Genomic DNA, 22,183 nt, shown 5'->3' on the forward strand with positions numbered 1-22,183 from the left:
CCTTGCCCTGGCAACCACACAGAGAAAGTAGGTAAGGTCCTGAATGAGTACTTGATATCAGCATTTCACCAAGGAGAAGGACATGGATGATGGTAAGATTGAGGCGGGTATGTATATATTCTAGGACACGTCGATATTAAGGAGGGTGTTGGGTGTCCTGAAAAACGTTAAGGTAGCTAAGACCCCATGGTCTGATATGATCTATTGCAGGACACTGAGCGAGGCAAGGGAGGAGACTGCTGGGTCTTTGACAAAGATTCTTTTTAGCCACAGCTGAAGTCTTAAAGAACTGGAGAATAGCCAACATTTTTTTTAAGGGCAAGAGAGATGATCCAGGAATTGATATGCTGGTGAGCCTTACATCAATTGTAGGAAAATTGAGAGAGAAGATTCTGAGGGACAGAATTTACTCACAACTGGAAAAGAATGTATTTATCAGGGATAGTCAGCATGGACGCATGGGGGATGTCTTGTCTCAAACTTGATTGAGTTGTTGAGGTAGGAACAAAGAGATGAGTGATGAGAGTAGGGATAAAGGATGTTGTCGACATGGACGTTACCAAAGCATTTAAAAGGTCCCTTAGAGTAGAAGATCAAGTCATCCGGAATCCATATGACTTGGTAATTTGGATACAAAACTAGCTTGGTCATAGAAATAATGGGTGGTTGTGGAGGGGTATTCTTCTGACTGGAGGTCTGAGACCGATGTTGGGACCTCTGCTGTTTGTATGAAATATATAAAAATAAAGAATTTTGATGAAAACATCTGATTAGTAAGTTCGCAGATGACACTACAATCAATAGAGCTGTGGATAGTGAGGAAGGTTGTCTAAGGATGCAACAGGCTATAAATCAATGGCAAAGTTGTGTGGAGAAATGGCAATTGGAGTTTAAACTGGACAAGAGTGAGGTGATACATTTTGGGAGGTCAAATGCAAGAGAAAAGCATATGGTTAATGATAGGACCTTTTGGAGCAGAGGGATTTTGGGGTGCAAGTCCATAGCTCCCTCAAAGTGGCAATACAAGTGGATAAAATTGTAAAGAAGGTTTACAGAATGCTTTGTTTTATCAGTCAAAGCATTGAGTATAAAGTTTGCAGCTGCGTAGAACTTTAGCTAGACCATATTTGGTGTGCAGTTCTGGGCACAACATGAAAGGAAGGATGTGGAGGTTGTCCAGAGGGTGCAGAAAAGGTTTACTGTGACGTTGCCTGGATTAGTGTGTATGAGCTATAACGAGAGATTGGACAAACTTGGACTATTTTCACTAGAGCATCAGAGACTCAGGGGCGATCTGATAGAAGCATATAAAATTGAGAAACCGAGATATAGTGGACAGTCAGAATCTTTTCCTCAGTGTGAAAATGTCAAAAACTAGGAGGGTATAGGTTTACGGTTAGAGGGGAAAAGTTAAAGGAGATGCGCAAGAAAAGAAGTTTTTTTTTAAACATAGAGGGTGCCAGAGAAGATGGTAGAAGCAGATTGGGAGCGAAGTTTAAGAAGCATTTAAACAGACCCACGAACAAGCAGAGAATACAGGATATGGACCATGTGTGTAGACAGATGGGATGAGTTTTGAATGACATCATAGTCAGTGCAGATATGGTGGGCCAAAGGTCTGTTCCTGTATGTACTGTTCTATGTCCTATTTGTGGAATTGCATAGGAGAACCAAAATTGCACCCGTCTATGCAAAATGTGCTCCACAGTATTAATCGTTGTGTGAATGGGTTTTGGTATGAGCAAGATGTTGTTTGTTTAAACACTTTGCAAATGGAGTCATCAAAGGCAATCTGTGGTATCCTCCATCAAAATTTCATTCACAACAGCAACAACAATGACCCCTTTTGGGCCGGAGATAAGGTACATTTTCTGTTGCAGAACTTGACTCTGCATCTGGCTGTTCTCTCAATGCTGGTACTAATGCAAAAACTGGAAATCTTTTCTCTCATTTTCTAATTTGATGAGTGCAAAAAAGATTTAAAATCCTCCACACTGTAAAAATTATTCTAAAATAAAACTTTCTTTTAGTCATCACTACTACTGAGCCCCAGAGCAATTGGTTTAGCAGTTCTGCTGACAAAGTTTCATAGAATCCTTACAGTGTGGAAGCAGGCTATTTGGCCCATCTCGTCCGCACAAACAGACTCAAAAGAATATCCCATACAGATGCACCCCTACCCTCTTCCTGTAACCCTGCATTTCCAATGGCTAATCTATCTAATGTACACACGCCTGTGCACTATGGGCAATTATCATTGCCAATCTACCTAACCTGCACATCTTTGGACTGTGGGAAGAAACCCATGCAGACAGAGGGAGAACATGCAAACTCCACACAGTCACCGAGGATGAAATCAAACCCGGGTCCCAGGCACTGTGAGGCAGCAGTGCTAGCCATTGAGCCACCCTCATTTCATGTTTGTGCAAATTAAAATCCTTCCCAAGTCAGAGCTTGTGCAAACAGTGCCATCTTAAAATTCTGATATCGTGTAGGTCCGGCTTGGTTGAAAATAAGGACCACCCAGACACAGCTGCTTCAAGGTACTGCTGAAGTTGGTCACAATGAGAAGTGTCTATGCTCCAGTTGTAAAAAGACCTATTTGTAAAGAAAATGGGGACATGTGCACCAAAGCAATCAATCACTCTGTTTCTCGGAGAATTTGAAGAGGATACAGGAAGCGGAACAGGAAAAGATTAGCCAAGGCTGTTCCCAAGCTTTAACAGTCTTGGGCACGAGTGTGCAATGTCACAACAATAACAAGTTGACTATACATCCTTGCCGATGAATTGTTTATCATAACAAAGTGTACAACACAATGTATGTAGAGAATGGACAGGAAAAACAAGCCTCGACTCTTAGATGGATGCAATAGCACTTTGAAAATGCTTGATGCATATGGCATCAGCCTCAGTTAAGGGGCTTCAATCTGGATTCTCTCTTTGGGAATTTCACATACTGTGCCTGTATATCAAAGATTAGATTGAAAACAGTCTACAGACTCTACATAAGGAAAACATTTCTGCAACTGGGTTTTGTATTCAATCATGCAAGTAGCACAAATCTCCAAACAGTTATTTTTAACAAGTGTTTGCTCAGTTCTCCCCCAATGCCTCAAATGCACTACAGCTTCTCAACAGTACAGTGGTCTTCGTTTCCACAGAACTGATTCAATGGATGATCATCACTAAACATTCACTTCACTAATTATTCTATTTGCGTTGAGGTAGTGTCACACCTACAGTTACAGGTAACCATTTCACCTTCACCAGAGTGACAGTAACTATACTGCTGTCTTCTGAATTTACATTTCTCGACACCAATGCACCTTTTCCAGGTAACAATGTATAAATGCTATATCATGATTCTGTTCAGTTCCCATATGCGGGGAAAATAAAGTAGAAAAAGATAATTGGAAGTGTTCAGAACAGGCAGTTACCCAATTTATGCCATATCCATTTATTCTAATAAATTAGTCCGCAGTTTATAAAAACACAAAAAATGCTACAGAATTTTACAGAGTTCACAAATGCAAATATGTTGATGATTCGTTGACATTCCCAAGATACCATATTTAACAAGCAAGTCAGATTAATAGCTTTGATTAAAAAAGACATCTCAGAAATAATTTTTACTCCTCCTGATTCTGACTCTTGCTTGGATGTGTTTCCATGGTCATCAACAAATTGTCAGTATTTTCCCAAAGTGATCTTTGTTCAATTATTCGATGGACCATTAACATCAACTACCTTGTTATGGAGGGAATGAGTCAAGATCTATAAATTTGATCATAAAGATAAAGCTTGGTCCAATCTTTCCTAGTTAGACTTTCCAATTGCTATTGCAGCTTAGATAAAGGGAATTCAGATAAGACGACACATTGAATTTAGGAGCATCTTGACCTGAACTGTTGTAGGAACACAAGAAATAGGAGGAGGAGTAAAACATACATCTGCTTGAGACTGCTCTGCTAATCAACATCATGACTGATCCTATGTCCAAATTTAGAATATTTTCTGTGTTTCATTGCATAAATGATTCCTTATCTTAAGACTATGCCCTGTATCCTAGAATGCTATTAATTTCATCGAGTCCATTATGTCATTTATTGAGAGAGAACAACTTGAAATTGAATAAATCGTTGGCCATAAAAAGAAACTTATTAGCTCTTCTCAAATAGGAGCAAGGAAAAAAATGGGCATCAAGACACAGGTAAAGTTGTGTGGATGGGGGAACTAAAGCTTGACTAAATAATTAAGAGGTCAAAGAAACAGGAAGTGGTGAACTTGAGAAGATGGTATAGCCAGCCTGCAAAATAGCCAGCAGTGGTGGGCAAAGGGGGTGTGGGGGAGAGAGATAGAGAGAGAGAGAGAGAGAGAGAATGCTAGAGACAGTGAAAGAGAGCACAAGAGACAGACAGAGAAAGCGAGAGGGTGACCAAAGCTAGAGTGGTTTGCACAACAAGTTGGACTCAAAAGAGGCTTTATAGTAAAGGCCAAGAGAACTGTAAAGCTGGAGAAATTTACAATATAATGTTAAGACAATGGCAGGGTTGAAAATGGGAGTGATGATTTTATATTTAAAGCATTTGGAGAAGGGCATGGGTTAACAGGAGTAATTACAGAGGAGGACGAGAAAAAAAGGATGCGCACGAGAGTTGTGCATGACCTTAAATTGAAAGAATCTGACAATTCTTGATATCACACTGGAATAGCTGTAGTTTCAGGTGAGGAAAGTGTGGATGAAGATTTCCAGGAGTTGGGCTGAACTTAACGTCATTTCAAGTTCACAAAGGTGAAAATGTTGCAATGGTGAAGATTTAGGGTTAAATATGACTCCAAGGCCATAAACAGTGTCGTGCCAGCTGAGACACTGACAAAAGCACATAGTTAGAGAAGGAAAAAAAATCAATGGATTAATTCTTCCAAATGGTTAGTTAGAGAAAACGAGAGCTTATCATAGACTGGATGCCAAATAGGGAGAGACAGTGCAGAGATTGAAAGAAGTAGGGGAAAGACAGAGCTGAGTGCTTTTTCAACTTAAATCGAAAATGATGTAAAGGTCGAAAAAAGATATTGCTAATGGGTAGCACCTAGGTGTGGAATAGGAAGGTGCCAAGGAATAATCCTAAAAGGATATCAAAAATTAACAGAATTAACATAGAAAGGCACAAGATGATTGGTTAAAGTAGAACCAGCCAAAGTGTGCCCCATTGCTGGTGTTCAAGGAGGATAGCACGCATAGTAGGTTGCAGAGTTGCTTGAAAAGGATATGGACGGACAATGAACCACAATAACAGATCAAGATCCTGGTTAGAGCCATTTCAATCTGTGTGAGGCAAGAAATAAGGGAGAATTGAGACTCTGGTTCACTGTACAGTAGACCTCCTGGAAAATCAATGCATATGTATGTTGTCGAGTGGGTGAAAAAGAAATGGTGCCCAGCCACAAGTTCAGCTTGGGTGAAAACACAATATGGCACCACAGCACCGCACAAGTCACTGCTTTAAATGACAGAAAGAGAGAACATCATGCAAAAGTAGAATTTTGTGCAAATGAACAGTTATCATTAAAACAACTACTGGCTCATTCAAAAGTTCAGAATCATCCACGAAACTATTATATTATTTCTACAAAATAATTGAAGCTGCCTTGGAGCTAAAAATTATTTGGAACATTTCAGGACAACACTATTATCACAATCGCATTTAAAATCTGTTTTTTATTTATCAATTCCACAAAAAGAAATTGATTTTGTATTTTAGTTTATTTGGATATTTTGCATAATAAAAAGTAATTTCAGAAAATGAAACCATTAAAACAAATCAAACAGGCTGCTGGAGTTTGACTCGCGTGATGTGAATAATGTGGTGGGGAAGCCTTTCACATTTAAAATGATCAAAACTGGGGTAAGAAATGTATTGAACTAAAGGTCAGCATGGAGATTAAAAGTTTCCAAAAGGAAAAAAAAACAACAGCTTTTGAATGATCAGAAAGGCAGCCAAATCAAATACCACAGATACATCATTCCAAATTCTTGTTAACACCAATTATTCTATTCTGCATGAAAGTGTCAAGTTGAGCCCATCTGCACCATTTAGAAATCTGAATGATGATAGTTTAATGTCTTCTCTTCTGGGCAACAATCAGGTTTTTAAATGTTAAAGTACCTCACCATCTACTATTGCGACATTATTCTAACATCTAAAATGCTTTAAACCAACAATTTATAACTTAATATTGTGAATATGTGCTAGAGGGTAATAAACAAATAACTCATTAGTTTTAAAAATATCTTTAAATAAATTGCATCACAGAGCAGTTATAGGAGTAATCTGTATGGTAAATATCTGTAAGTGTATGTGATATGCTGGGGTTATTTTTGCAGCTTCCAGGCAAGGCCAACAGCAAACTGAAATAAGCTTTCATGACAAAGACTTTGAAGTCAAAGCACTGGACTAATTCCTCCTGACATTTGGAAGTTGGCCGAATGCCATGGGCACTCGAGGGGGTAAGAAACATCGCACCATGTTCCAAACATAGGAGACAGATGTCTGGAGAGGTCATATGCTTCCAAAAAATATTTTCTGTTGCAAGTATTATCATTTTCATAGAAATGAAATAGCAAAGAAACTTGCAAAATGTAGACTTACTCAACTTCTATTTATTGCAGTGATCGATCAACATAATTACAGACTTAGCATGAACTACCCAAATATTGTAAAATTCTGCAGTAAACAAATTAAATGCTAAGCTTTTAATCATTAAGCAACAATTTATTTTCTTAGTTTTAATTACAGTGGAGTGATAATTTCATTAAACCTAGATTTAACAATTAGCTTAACACAACCTATATGAAAAATAGCAGGCTCCTCAATCAAATTAATTTCTCTTCATTTCTTTCAAAGGTGAACGACGTGTGCCAGTCAAAATAAGAACGAGAATCACATGTCATTTAAGGATCTACTTCTACCCAATATTAGGACAACTACTGAGCTCCTAATTATACATTGACAAGTTTATTTTCAGCACTAGCATGAAACTAAATGTTAACAAGTATTGAAATTGGTCTTTTTTCTAATCAATTCTTAAATTAAAGGATTGTATAATAATATTTCCCTGGGAAAACAAGTCAAGTCAAAAAGATATTAATTTCCGTGTGCACAAACCTTTTTGTGTAGGCAAGTATTCATCCTTTTGTTACCCTATTCTTTGATGATTTTTGAGATGATTCGCTTTCAGTACAATTTTCCACAGATCAAACCTAACCTATCATGAATCCTGTTAATTAGTATTATTTGTGCAAGAACACCTACACATTTAAATACGTTTCAAAAGATGCACTGTTGTTAAAAATCTGAAAAGGTCACACTCTGTTTATCACTGTAACTCTAAAAGGGATAGAAAGTGGAGCTCTCTCCCAAGTGCCTTCACTAATGCTTATAAAACATAATTTAGTAGCCAGATCAATTGATAACTCATTGCAGAAAAATCAATGAACACTGCTTCTCCAGTGAATCTTTGATAAAGCCAACACATTCAACTCATTTCCTTTAATCCAGCAGACTTCACTTCAGCTTCCCTCCTGTCACCTTTAAATTAGTTATAACTGACATGTCTGTACAGAAACAAAATGCAGCAGCTGAACACAATTCTTTCTATATTTGGTACAGAGAGATTGAGAGGGCTCTTGTGTTGCATTTGTTTTGTCCCTAGCTGAGCCAAGAGGCCTGAATTCAAGCCCCACCTGCTCTCCAAGTATGTTATAACATTTCTGACTAGATTGATTGGTAAATACCTACACATAGAGTGAAGCAAAGGTGCTCTGACTTTAGACACAACTTGCACAAGTGCTAGGCAAGTGCTGCAGACATCGGAACAAAAAGTAACATGTGGTACAATAATTCCTTTGTCTTCCCTAATTAATTTGTGGGGTGTGGGCATTGCAGGCTGGCCAGCATTTATTACCAGGTTCTAGTTGCCCATGAGTAGGTGGTGGTGAACTGTCTTCTTGAACCACTGCAGTCCACCTGCTATGGGATTGACTCACTGTGCCATGAGGAGGGAATTCCAGGATTTTGACCCAGTGACAGTGAAGGAATGGTGATATATTTCCAAGTCAGGTGAATGGCGTGGAGGGGAACTTGAAGGTGCTAACGTTCCCATGTATCTGCTGACCTTGTCCTTCTAGATAGGACTAGAAATGACATTTCAACAACATTGTGAATATAGCAATGTCATAAGGAGTTTCACAGTATCAAACAAAAACAAACTGAGGTTTTGTCAAAGGAAGAAAATTTAGTAGCAGGGACTAAACCCTACTGATGTATTCAAACTTTTAACTACAGTCGAAAGAAAGTGAGCAAAGTGGAATGGTTAGGGAGGGAATTTCAGAGCTTGGGGTCTATATTGCTCAAGTCATAACTACCAACAAGGAAGTAGAAATAGGAGTTTAAAATGCAGCAATAAGTAACGGAAAGTAAGCGAACCACTGAGGTATACCACTTATCTCCAGATGATAATAACTCATGAAATAAAATGCTATGATGCACAGATGGATGAAATGCCATGCAGAGTTATCAACTGGCACTTGGGGAATCAATATAAAATTCCATTCAGTAAAAGCCAATGCATGTTATCTCTCAGAGCCAATTACAGATCCTAACCAAGATGAAGCATTCATTGTTGCACATGGAGGATATTTCAGTTCAGCTACCATCCTTTTGACTTTAAAATAAAATAAAGAACTGCGGGTGCTGAAGAGGGGAAACAAAATACAAAATAAGAATTCCTGGAGAAGCTCACCAGGTCTGGCAACATCTGTGGAGAGAAAGCAGGGTTAATGTTTCGAGTCCTGTCTCCCTCTTGAAATGTGAACTCTGTTTTCCCTCCACAGATTAAGCCAAACCTGTTGGTTCTCCAGTAATTTCTGTTTTTGTTTGCTTCAGATTGTTCTGACTTTGTTGTTTTAGTTATGTGAAGAAGATATGCATGAATAACAGAAACTCCGCATCCAGTGAAGGTCAGGTTAATCTCAAATGAAACTGAGAACAACCTGCAAGCCAAAAGACAAATGCGTATAGTGGATGGCCTGCACTATCGAGTTGCTGAAATCGAACATTTCACTCAAACAATAAAAACAATTTTTATACAACTTTATACATTAGAAAAACAACATTTGTTTTCTCTCTCATTGAGTGTTCTGGAAATAATTTATCAGCTTTATATTTAAATTTCTGGTTAGGAGCAGCTTACCAACAGTCATTTTCCAAAAAAGAGGTAGTGTGTTACTCAGTCCAAGAAATGAGGTTGCATTAAGGTAAATTCTAAATTAAAGGTGTCCATCTCCAGACTAATTTAATCATCACTTAAAAAAAAACCTTACACAACACACAAATATAAGAATTACAGACCTGTTATGGTGCAGAAGGAGGCTATACAGCCCATCACATCTGCATTAAATCTCTGAGCATTTTACCTGAAAGACAACCTCCTGTCATTTCCCAGTTGCCCTACATATTGACTCTATTTAAATAATCATTATTGTCCTTAAAACATTTAGACCTTTCAGGCACATTTTAGAATCTTAACATAATACAAGTAATCAAGTATAAATTTAAAAAGACTTAATCTCACTGAATATTTTGACTGGACCAGATTGTACTCCACACAAAAGAAAACAAAATTGAAGGAGAAAAAGGAACAGAAAACCTTAAAAAAGAATACACTGATGAAGTCACATTTTAAAAAATATATTTTGCCTTGTCTAACTGGCAGTCAAACCAGTGTATTGAACAAAAAGGTGGAAATTAAGAAATACTCTAACCTCTGGGGAGTACATTTTTATCTGACCTAAATTTGAATACATATTAGCATCTGCAATAAAGAGAGAGATATTATCTTTGAAATCATATCTTATTCATGATAGCCTGAATTTTATATTTCTTGATGAATGTTCACTTTCTGTTTCACAGCAAACTCTAATGATAAATTTAATAGAAACATTATTGTTCAGAAACTTACAAAAATGGGTATATTTCAGAATTGAGTGTATGCATTTTTCAACATTTGACTTCAAAAGGAAGTAATTAACTTTGTGGGGGTTTGTATTTTATGGCCTTACATTATCAAAGTCAACACTAATTATTACCTCATTGTGTTTTGTTATCCTCCTGGCAACAATCAATTGGATCATTCCTCTCTTATTTCCCTCTGTGGACATGGATCTCCGCAGTGTCTCCATGGCATCTTGGTTTGTTTTTCCCAACAATGATTCACTGTTCACTGCTATAAGCTGGTCATTCACATTAAGTCTACCATCCTGAAGTGAAGATAAAATAAAGTCCTGCTTTAGACCAGCTCTCAATTTGTAACATTTTCATTCAAAATCCAGTCATCAAATTCATTCAGGAAACATTCAAGCTCTTTTGACAAGGCATTTCTTTGCTAGATGTATTAAGGAGTTGTATTTGTCAATTTGAAAAGTATGCTTAGGGGCGGCACGGTGGCTCAGCAGTTAGCACTGCCTCAGTGTCAGGGATCCAGGTTTGATTCCAGCCTCGGGCCACTGTATGCGTGGAGTTTGCATATTTTCCCTGTGTCTGTGTGGGTTTTCTCCGGGTGCTTCGGTTTCCTCCCACAGTCCAAAGATATGCAGGTCAGGTGATTTGACCATGCTAAATTGCCCATGTGTTCGGTGCATTAGTCAGAGAGAGGTGGGTCCATGTGGGTTGCTCTTTGGAGGATCAGTGTAGACTTGCTCGGCTGAAGGGTCTGTTTCCGCACTTTAGGAAATCTAATTTAATGAAACAAGTGTAAACTTCCCACAAAGTCAGGGAATATATGTTTCCTTCAACAATACGAACATGAAAACAGGGAATGGTTTTGTATGTCCATTTTCACAATGGTCATGAAGAACATCATTATAATGTTAACATGCTATAACAACATTCATGGTATATATCTAAACCTATTTTTTACTTCTGTCACTAAAAAAATCATTGAACGTTGTTCCAACCAACTACAACATTTGGTCAATTCATTCCGAATCATTTTCTTTGATTTAAACACCATTCCACAGAATGCATACTGGATAGTTTGTGTAAAGATTTTGAACTAAATTTGATAGTCTGTAATTGAAATGATGCAAATCTTAACATTGCTCTTTAATGCACTTCATTAAGGACTTCACTCATCGCAACATAACTTCTATGTAGAGGAAAATGCGATGATTATTTTTTTGAATTTTCATAGAAACTGGACAAACCAATCTCACAGTCAACGTGGAGAAGAATTCACAGAATGCATTCAAAATAGTTTCCTATATCTGTATGTCAAGGAACAAATTGGGAGAACAGGCCATTTTAGATTTAGTTTTGTGCAATTTAGTGGGGTTATACAATATCCTTTCAGGAAAAGGCATTCTTGGGAACACTGGTCACATCAGTTTGAGTGAATTAGTTAAGCCCAAGACTGGGGTCTTAAATGTAAATAAAACAAAGGTATGAAGGACAAATTTGTTGAGGGAGATTAGCAAACGGGATTAAAATATGAGTGTAGATAAACCATGGAAAACATTTAAAGAATAATTCCAAAAACACAAGGGTGTTACATTTTCTTTAAAAACAAAACAAAACCACAGAAAAAGTGGTCTACTATGACTAACAATGAAAGTTAACATGAGTGTTCAATGATCAGAAAAGTCAGCCAATATTCAAAAATAAACTAAACCTGAGGAATCTAGAACTCAGTAAAGTATCCACAGTGATTGTAAAAGCCCTATAAGTAGGTATACAGGAATGAATTAACAAAAGTAAATGTGCATCACTTAGAGACAGAACCACCAAAAAGGTTAGAAAAATTTAGTGACATTAAACAATGTCTGTACAGAAGGAGGCACGAATCAATTCTAGAAACAGTCAGGAACCCACTCTTCAGAAAAGTCAGAAATTTAAGAGACTTATAATAAAGAAGCAAGACATAAACATTAATGGGGTTAAAACCAATAAATATCCTACAGTTTATGGACCACCACCTAATGCTTTACAAAGAAACAGCTCCTTAGATCACACATGCATTGATTTTGATAGCTCAGAATTCCCGAGATCCGGAAATTGTGTGTATATTGGAAGATGTCAAACATAACTCTGTTTGCCAAGAAAGGAAGAAGAGAGGAAACAGTTATTCACAATCTTCATCGATAACTCAGATGTGATGATCAAGAGTTCTTGTGGTGCAGTGGTAGTGCCTCCATCTCTGCTCCAGGAGACCCAAGTTCAAGTCCCACCTTCTCCAGAGGAGTGTAACCACGTTCTGAACAAGTTGATTAGAAAAATACTTACAACTGAATGAAATATTGGACTGAATGCGACTCCAGACCCACACACACGGTGGTTGACTTTTAATTGCACAAATGGGCAATAAAAATTAGCCTAGTCAGCAATCCCCATATTCCATGAGTGAAAATAAAATTTCAACTTGACATAAGTAGGGAAGATGCATTGGGTAGGGTAGAGGTTATTAAGGTGGACAAATCCCCAGGACCGGATGGGAATAATCCCAGGTTACTGAGGGAAGCGAGAGAGGAAATAGCTGGGGCCCTAACAGATATCTTTGTGGTATCCTTAAACACAGGTGACGTGCCGGTGGACTGGAAGGTTGCTCATGTTGTCCCCCTGTACAAGAAGTGTAGTAGGCATATTCCAGAAAAACTACAGATCAGTGAGCCTGATGTCAATGGTGGGAAAGTTGCTGGAGAGGGTACTGAAGGATACGATCTATTTATATTTAGAAAAGAATGGGCTTATCAGTGATAGGCAACATGGTTTTGTGTGGAGGGGAGATTGTGCCTTACCAACTTAATAGAGTTCTTTGAGGAAGTGACCAAGTTGATAGATAAAGGAAGGGCTGTTGATGTCATATACGTGGACTTTAGTATGGCATTTGATAAGGGTCCCCATGGTAAACAAATAGAAAAAGTGAAGTCACATGGTGTGCAGAGTGTTCTAGCTAGGTGGATAAAGAACTGGTTGAGCAACATGAGACAGAGTAGTAGTAGTTGAAGTAAGTTTCTCAAAATGGAGAAAGGTGACCAGTAGTGTTCCACAGGGATCAGTGTTGAGGCCATTGTTGTTTGTGATATACGTAAATGATCTAGAAGAGGGCACTGTTGGTACGATCAGCAAGTTTGCAAATGACATGAAGATTGGTGGAGTAGCAGAAAGCATAAGACACTGTTAAAGAATACAGGAGAATATAGATAGACTGGAGAGTTGGGTGGAAAAGTGGCAGGTGGATTTCAATCCAGACAAATGTGAGGTGATGCATTTAGGCAAGTCTAATTCTAAAGTGAAGAGCCTTGGGAAAAGTTGATGAGCAGAGAGATCTGGGAGTGCAGGTCCATTGTACCCTGAAGGTTGCTGGACAGGTGGATAGAGTGGTCAAGAAGGCATATAGTATGCTTGCTTGCATTAGACGGGGTATTGAGTATAAGAGTTGGCTGGTCATGTTAAAATTGTGCAGGACATTGGTTCGGTCACATTTAGAATACTGTGCAGAGTTCTGGTCGCCACATTACCAAAAGGATGTGGACGCTTTGGGGAGGGTGCATAGAAGGTTTATGAGGATGTTGCATGGTACAGAAGGTGCTAGCTATGAAGACAGGTTGAGTAGGTTAGGTTTGTTTTCATTAGAGAAAAGAAGATTGAGGGGGGACTTGATTGAGGCTTACAAATTTATGAAGGATATATACAGGGTAGATAGAAATAAGCTTTTTCCCCAGTGTGAAGGATTTCATAATGAGAGGTCACACTTTTAAGGTGAGAGGTGAAAAGTTTAAGGGGGATACACGCGGCAAGTACTTTACACAGAGAGGGTGGTGGTGCCTGGAATGCGTTGCCAGCAGAGGTGGTAGAGGCAGGCACAGTAGATTCATTTGAGATGCATCTGGACAGATGCATGAGTAGGTGGGGAGCAGAGGGATACAGATGCTGAGGAATTGGGTGACAGGTTTGGATAGTAGATTTGGATCAGCTCAGGGTTGGGGGGTTGAACGGCCTGTTCCTGGGTTGTAAATTTTCTTTGTTCTTTAACTGCTCCATGTGTGTGTCATAACATGTTTAACCAATTAAATATTAACCAAATAAAGAATTTCTAAAAATCTGAACCAAGAAATTTGCATCTTTTGGTATAATAACATTGTCCCTATGCCTGTGAGAGACAATTCAAGTCACTAGGTGTACGATATCCAAATTTGCTGATAACACAATGTGTTATTGTGAAGAGAACACTAGGAGATTACAGAAATATTTTGATATGTTAAGTGAAGTGGGCATGAGCCTGGTAGATGAAATAAAAATTTATGGATGTGATGTTATCCACTTTGGATACAAAATTGGTCTAATCTCAGCTATATGTGATTCCAAAACCACTGCAATGTCGTTGGCTTCTCACTGTCCACTGAATAGCCCAGTGGACTCAAGGGTAATAAAATGAGTGGTAATAAATACTGGTCCAGCCAGCGATATCCATGTCCCATGAAGAAATACAAAAGAAATCTATGAAATGGAGGAGCAAACTGAAGCGGTTAAACTGATAGCCTTATGTACTTCAGTTGAGGGAGTGCATTGTGAAGACATGCTGCTGTAGTCACTGGCCTTGATATCCAGAGACACAGGCTAACATTCTGGGGATGGGTGTGCCATATCTCACCAAAGCAGACGACCAGAAAATTATCATACAACATCATAGAATGCTACAGTGCGGAAAAAGTCCACACCAACTCTCCGAAGAGCACCTTACCCAGACCCCTACCCTATCCCTGTAACCATGCATTTCCCATGGCTAATCCACCTAGCACGCACATCTTTGGACACAAGGGGCAATTTAGAATGGCCAATCCACCTAACCTGCAAATCTTTGGACTGTGCGAGGAAACCAGACCATCTGGAGGAAACCTCGCAGAGACTGGGAGAATGTGCAAACTCCACACAGACATCATCGGAGGCACCTGGCACTGAGAGGCAGCAGTGCTAACCACTGGGTCACCATGACATCCTGGCATCACTAAAATAAAACAAAGAACTGCAGATGGTGGAAATAGGAAACAAAAGCAGAAATTGCTGAAAACATTCAGTAGGTCTGGTAACACCCTGTAGAGAGAAAACAGTGATCAACCTGAAAATTTTCACCGATTGTTGTGAAAGAACACTGGATTCACAATGCCCTTAAGGGAAGGAAATCTGCTGCCCTTACCTGCACTGGCCGACATATGACTGAAGACCCAATACAATGTAATTGGCTCGAAAACGCTCTCTGAAATGGCCGAGCAAGCTCATTTCAAACACAATTAGGGATATGCAGCAAATGTCAAACTTATCACTGGCACTCACAACTCAAAAGAAATAAAAAGGTCCAAGAACGAGTTTTTTTTTTAAAAAGAACAGGGATAAGTTAACTGCCCCGTGGAAAGAAATTGAGTAGATGAAACTAACATTTCCTAGGGAGTTAATCTTACTTAAGCATAAAATTATTAAGTGGGTAACAGGGCTGACGCTGAGTGGATGTTTCCTCGCTAATCTTCAACTGAGGATTTCTTGCTGAGAATAAAAAGATTGCCCATTTGAAATATAAATAAGGAGTATCCTTTTCACTCAACCAAATGTGGATTCTTACATCCAAGATGGAGGTCTATAGATATCTGACAAATAAAACATGGGAAATGCAGACAGGTTAGGATAATGGACTGCATTATGAATTAAATAGAAGATCAAGAATATCTTACTGAAAGATGAAGCAGGTTTGGAAGTATGCACAGTTGTTCCCATTTCTTGGTTTCTTAATTAGCAGCTCTCTAATCTGAAACCAATTCTTTAGCCATTTCAGGTTATGTCCTGGAATCCCACTGTATCAAATAGCAACATCTTTGCCAGATTTTTTTTTGAAGTAGACTATACTAGACTTACAGTTAACAGGAGACATCTTTTTGTTCATGGATGATATCCTTAAGAGGGCTTCCATATGTTGCTCCTAGGTTATGTTTGGAAGGATAGTGAATTAGATTGACATTGCCTTCTGTTGATTTTCACTGAGGAGGTACCACAGGCTTAGCCAGAGGATGTACAGGTTGATTATCAATTTGTTGGCCATATGATGATGGCACAGTACAGTAGTGGAGAAGTTTTGAATTGGGACATGAGCCTGGTAATCCTGGCTCAGAAGAGGCTTGGAACTCCTGGATAAATATCCTTGTGGTTTCATTTCAGCCTTTGCTTTAAACATTTTGATCATATTTCAAAGAGTTGTTAATCCTCATTAAATTGTCATTATTCAGGCACTTTCTCCAGTGTCTTTCTCAGTGAACATTAGCATAAAGTATTTTCATTGCATTACACATTTTTGGTTCATCCTGATTTTGTGCCTCAATAGCTTGCTTAAGGATGTTTCCCTCTTAAAGTAGCTGTTAGAATACTGAAGTAATTTCATATTGTTCAAGTTTTAAAGCTTCTTTCTCTTGGTACAAGCATCTCCATGTACTTTTTGAAAAAAAAACCACTGAGGTGCAGTTGTTCAATTTTTGATCTGTGTTAAATTATCTGCTCTCAGCAACTGTGGCAATGGAAATGCTCCAATAAAGCTGAACATTCTTGGCTGAGGAGGTAAGTTCGTCAGTCAATCTTCTTTTCTAGCCTCTACTCAGCATAGGCACATAGGTCTCTTTGAAGAATAGGACCGGGTACACAATTCACAAATGATCCAGGATCAGAGGGTGTCTGGAACCCAATGGAACTACATCTCATCAAAGAGTCAACAACTTCAATTGATGAAGGGATAAATGTGGTGAATATTGCTTCAGCGAATTTCAATGTAAATATCCTTTTATAAACAGTCATTAAAAACTTAATTATCATCTAGATACCAAATTGATTTACCTTCGATGCTGCTCCTCCATTGATGATTGATTTCACAAATATGCCCAGGTCAGCATGGTTTTCTTTTGATCTATTACCTTTGACACTAACTCCGAGGCCTGCTGATCCAGTATCATTGAGAGGAATTTCAAATGTCAGGAACTCCCTGGTACCATCAGGTGTAAGCACCAAGTCATCATCCTCTGCTTTCTAACATATAAAAACATAATGTTTTAAACTGATAAACAGCTTACATTTAAAAAAAAATCAGCATCATATTGACCTGATAAAGATATTAAGTGCAAACAAACCACTATTTTTGTTGCAATGACCAATGTTTGGAGTTAAATGTATGCCTCTATGATTTTTAAGTTGAAAGTGAAGTATATATGCATGTCCTGATTCACATATGCTATGCACTATAATCAGACTTTACCTGAAAAATACACTGACCTGTTTCTCTACCATTATGGACCAGGCCAGACTCCCTCAAAACATTTTAAGAAAGTAGCCTGGACTCTAACTTTGCTAGGTGTTTTAAGCAGGTGTAGAGTGGATATTCCAGGAGAGATGCAGTTTGTCAAACCACTTAGTTTTAAGCAAAACAGAATTTGGTTACCAAATGAAACACAAACAAAAAAGAGAACAGAATATTGAAAAACTTAACCTATCCAAGAACCCAACAGATTATCCCAATTTAACAATGCTGTTCCAAATACTTGAAACAATCCCCATAAACATCCCTTTGCAAGGAAGGTAAAATCAACAAAGGGTCTTACGGGAAGGAAAGACTGACTGACAGACAGACAAGACAGACAGACAGGAAGACAGACAGACAGGAAGACAGACAGACAGGAAGACAGACAGACAGGAAGACAGACAGACAGGAAGACAGACAGACAGGAAGACAGACAGACAGACAGAAAGACAGAAAGACAGACAGAAAGAAAACCCATCCAAGCCAGACGTTTTGGAATCACCGCTTTTATAATCTTTCTGGAAAAAAAGGCCAAGGATGGCATAACTTTAAGGTAGCTGCATCGCCACACTATAATACCATAGAAGATCAAATACCCATACAAACAATTTTAGATTAACAATGCCTCTGTAGTATCATGCTAGCAATGTGCTTGACCAGTATACAACTATTTCAAGAACTGTTGAATAGAAACTCTACATAAGCATTAATTAATGGTCCATTGAAGCTTAAAATGAAAGATTTAAAAATTCTACAAGCCAATAACACACTTATGAAGCAAGTCTGAAGAAACAGTTAATCAAATCCAGGAATCCCACTGTTTTTAAGAAACACGGATAATGGCTATAAAAGAAGCCAATTTAATTAGAAGTATAGTTTAATGAGCACTTATGCAGGTCAATGTCTGACGACAGTTTACTTGTTTTGTTAAACACCAGGACAGGCAATCTGCTCATACTGGGTCAATTAGCTCAGTCAGCTAAGATTCTGGTGCAAAATTCAATCCCTTTACAAACTGCGATAATTCACAATGGCCTGTCTCTTTGCCTTGCCCCTTTCTTCATGCAGAGTGGTGCCCCTTAAATCAATATACACATTAGTTCAGCCTCAGTGGAAATCAAGTTTCCTTCGTACAAACTTAAAATTTATACTGTAAATTTGAAGCCAGTGGTTAAGTTTAACTCCAAAATGGAGCAACACTCAAAATGTTGACAAAACGTAGCCATACAGATTCAGTCCCAAAAATCTAGAGGTCTGATTGGGATATAATGCCAGAGGGGAGCTGTCAAGTTAGAACACAAGATGAGAGAGATCATAATTTATTGCACTGGGAGACAGGTAGAAACAATTGGTTTTAGAAGATAGTGTTAGGACATGATGCTTGACTGGATCCAAGCAGTTGAGTTGTGTGCTGTTATAAAGCGGAGGTCGAACCCACTCTGATGACTAAACCAAAACACCCAGAGAGGCTCGTCTTGCCTCATAGTCTGTTTAAAAAAATGTGAAAAGTGATACAACCTGCCTCTTACACTCCCAATCTTTTATAAAGGCATGGTGAAATAAAATGAAATCCTTTCACTCACTCTATAATCAAAAAGTAACAATTTATTTATCCAACTCCATCAGTGAAGAAATTAACAGAACTACTAACAAACCAAACAATACCCCTCTAACTATTAACTATTCACTAATAACACAAAATCTTAATGATATGCTGCTCCAATAAAAAAAGTCCCACTTACAGAACAAAACAATAGAAGTTAGACTCTCAAAATTACAGCTAGCACATGTCTTCTGGAATGCTGCTTGCCCTCTTCACTGATCTTTCAGAAATGCCTCTCTCCATCATGTTTTTGTGTCAAGAATATTCTCTCTGTGAATCCTGCTGCCTGTAACATTAGCTAAGAGGGCTGCAGTACCTTTATTAATTAGAGCTTTCACTGAGAGTTGTTATCTCTTCAGATGGCAATTGGCTCATTGATTTTCCAAATGCCCTCATCTTTTATACCCATGATGACCTATTAATTTCTTTACAATTGGTTCAAGGTAGTCAAAACCATCAGATTTAAATTTAATTGGTTTTAATCTCCAAGGGCTGTATTTAAATTGATGGGTTAAATTTAAAAAGACTTGTTGTCTTAGTAAAAATGCTATATGGATATTCAATACAACACATTTCAATTCCAGCACACTCTGCTCTGCAATTTGTTGTTCAGACATTCATTTTAACTCTAAGCACTGAAAAAAAAACATCTTTTAAAGGGACCATGCAATGCTTTCCGGCATTTTACAACTTTACACACATCAACTTTGCAACAGCGCAGGTACAAGAATTCAGAGATAGCAGAAGATGCAAAGTCAGCAAGAGGAGGATTGGAATAATTGAGCATAGATAAACCAAAACATTTGACTAATTCAACAGGAGCTGAAGTCAGCAACTTTGTATACTGAACAATAAATGATCATGTTGGCAAATAGGAATATAGACTGAACTTCAGCTGCATTATACAAAACAAAGATTTCACTGTATTTGGCTGCGCCACTGGCTGAAATAGTCTTTCCCACTAGTCCATCATAAACTCAGCACAGGGAACAATCCCCCGAGAATGACAAGGGCAATATGTTATTAATATGTTTATGCAATGTTGTAGCAAGTGAGACTGGCCCCCAAAATTGTACCATTGTGTCAGTTTAACACCAGGAAAGCAGATGCAAGGGAATACAATCTCTCTCATAGATGGAGAGAAGTTGCCCTTGGCTGTCAAAAACATTGGGCTTGGCCTTCCCAATAAATAGCTGGAGGAAGATGCAATTCACTCACTTCTTACGGGAAGAATACAAGATCACATGAACTAGCAGCACAAGCAGATCATGTGGTTCACTGAACGGCTCTATTGTACAGTAGGATAATCAACCTTAAGTTCACTTACTGTCGCTTTCTGCGTCCTTCAATTGCCTGAGAATAAGCATCTGTCCCTGCCAGCCTCAAATATTCAACAATGGAGTATCTGCAACCATCTGGTTTACAGGTTTCAAAATATTCACAAGCATTTGAGTGAAGGAATCTCTCACTTCATTTCTAAACAACTAATCGCTTACCCGAACATCATGTACATGTATTCTATATATCCCAGCTAGGGAAAAATGCCTCTTGGTGTCTATTTGCATACTTCAATGAGATTGTCTCTCTTTCTTCCAAATTTGAGCATATAAGCCCATTCAACCACCTGATGAAGGAACAGCACTCTCAAAGTCAGTGCTTCCAAATAAACCTGTTGGACTATAACCTGGCATTGTGTGATTGTTAACTTTGTACACCCCAGTCCAACACCAGCACCTCCAAATCATGATAACCAAAGGTAGCATAATAAAGCTACTCCACAGAGAATCACTTACAAAGATTCAGCAGCAGAAAAGTCAATATGACATGTTCCTGCTTTGGTCAGAAATTGGGAAATTGCTTAAAATTCTACTGGTTAGGTTATTTTAATGTGAAAACATTCGCATAATTATTAATGCAAATATTTCCATAAATTAATACAAGCAGGTGGCTTAGTAAAAGGCAATTATTTATTTTTTGTGTTTCTGCTACAATGGATTCCTTGATGTATTTGAGAGCGCTAATGTGGAAAATAGATTTATCAGCAAAAGTAAGGGTGCTAGTCGTCTGCCTGTGAGTAATCACTGAGGATAATCTTAAGAAAAACAAGATGAATTATTTATTGTCTCATTGATGTGTACTAGAAAATCTGCTGTCATACAGTTTTTTTATGAAAAGAACTCCAGAAATGTTATTATGCACTAAATAAAATTAATTAAAGAAAAGATTTACAAGGATGTTGCCAGGGTTGGAGAATTTGAGCTATGGAGAGAGGTTGAACAGGCTGGGGCTGTTTTCCCTGGAGAGTCAGAGGCTGAGGGGTGACGTTATAGAGATTTACAAAATTAGGGTAAATAGGCAAAGTCTTTTCCCTGGGATGGGGGAGTCCAGAATTAGAGGGCATAAGTTAAGGGTGAGAGGGGAAAGATATAAAAGAGACCTAAGGGGCAACCTTTTCAGGCAGAGAATGGTACGTGGATGAAATGAGCTGTCAGAGGAAGTGGTGGAGGCTGGTACAATTGCAACATTTAAAAGGAATTTGGATGGGTATATGAATACGAAGGGTCTGGAGAGATATGGGCCGGGTGCTGGCAGGTGGGACTAGATCGGGTTGGGACGTGTGGTCGGCATGACGGGTTAGACCGAAGAGTCTGTTTCTATGCTGTACATCTCTATGACTCTATAACTCTGTATAAGGAGCTTTCAAAACCTTGCAAGTTCAACCTGGAAGTACTTTTTGTGGGCCAATAATGGTAAGAGCAAAGTGAATCTTGAATCAATGTAAACACTATGGAAACTCAACTGTGGATGGTTTAGAGTATCTTTCAGTTCCATTTGGAACTCACCTATCTTTCATACTGGTTTGGCCAAATCTACCTCTGTTGCAGTTAAATAAATAGTGAAACTTGATGCCAGTTAAATTTAAATCCCACCATAACACTCATTATTGGCCATGAAATCTGTTGAAAAAGCTCAATTAGTTAATTAATGTCTTTCAAGGTCAGGTAGCTGTCATCTCAACACACCATTGGTCTACTTGACTCTCATTCAATATTGCATGGTTGCCTCATAGCAACTTGGGTAATGATCAATGCTGCCAAGGAAGTACTTCTTCTTGTTCCAAGATTTTTTTTGGATAAATTAAGTATTAGAGGCTCATGGTGCTTGATCAGTTTAAATGATAGTTATGAAATGCAGA

General features: G+C 38.3%; 1 protein-coding gene across 5 annotated transcripts in view; it reads right to left on the reverse strand.

Annotated features, from left to right (window-relative positions):
- Positions 1-22,183, reverse strand: part of LOC132815814 (partitioning defective 3 homolog) — an 810,799-nt gene that overhangs the window by 255,617 nt on the left and 532,999 nt on the right. For all 5 annotated transcript variants that reach the window (XM_060825083.1, XM_060825081.1, XM_060825084.1 and 2 more), the window contains exons 13-14: positions 16,928-17,116; positions 10,150-10,320 (exon numbers count right to left, since the gene is read on the reverse strand). In XM_060825083.1, the coding sequence (XP_060681066.1) occupies positions 10,150-10,320; positions 16,928-17,116 (360 nt within the window). The remainder of the gene's footprint in view (positions 1-10,149; positions 10,321-16,927; positions 17,117-22,183) is intronic.

The sequence above is a fragment of the Hemiscyllium ocellatum genome, chromosome 5, assembly GCF_020745735.1.
Source record: "Hemiscyllium ocellatum isolate sHemOce1 chromosome 5, sHemOce1.pat.X.cur, whole genome shotgun sequence".
Taxonomy (NCBI): domain Eukaryota; kingdom Metazoa; phylum Chordata; class Chondrichthyes; order Orectolobiformes; family Hemiscylliidae; genus Hemiscyllium; species Hemiscyllium ocellatum.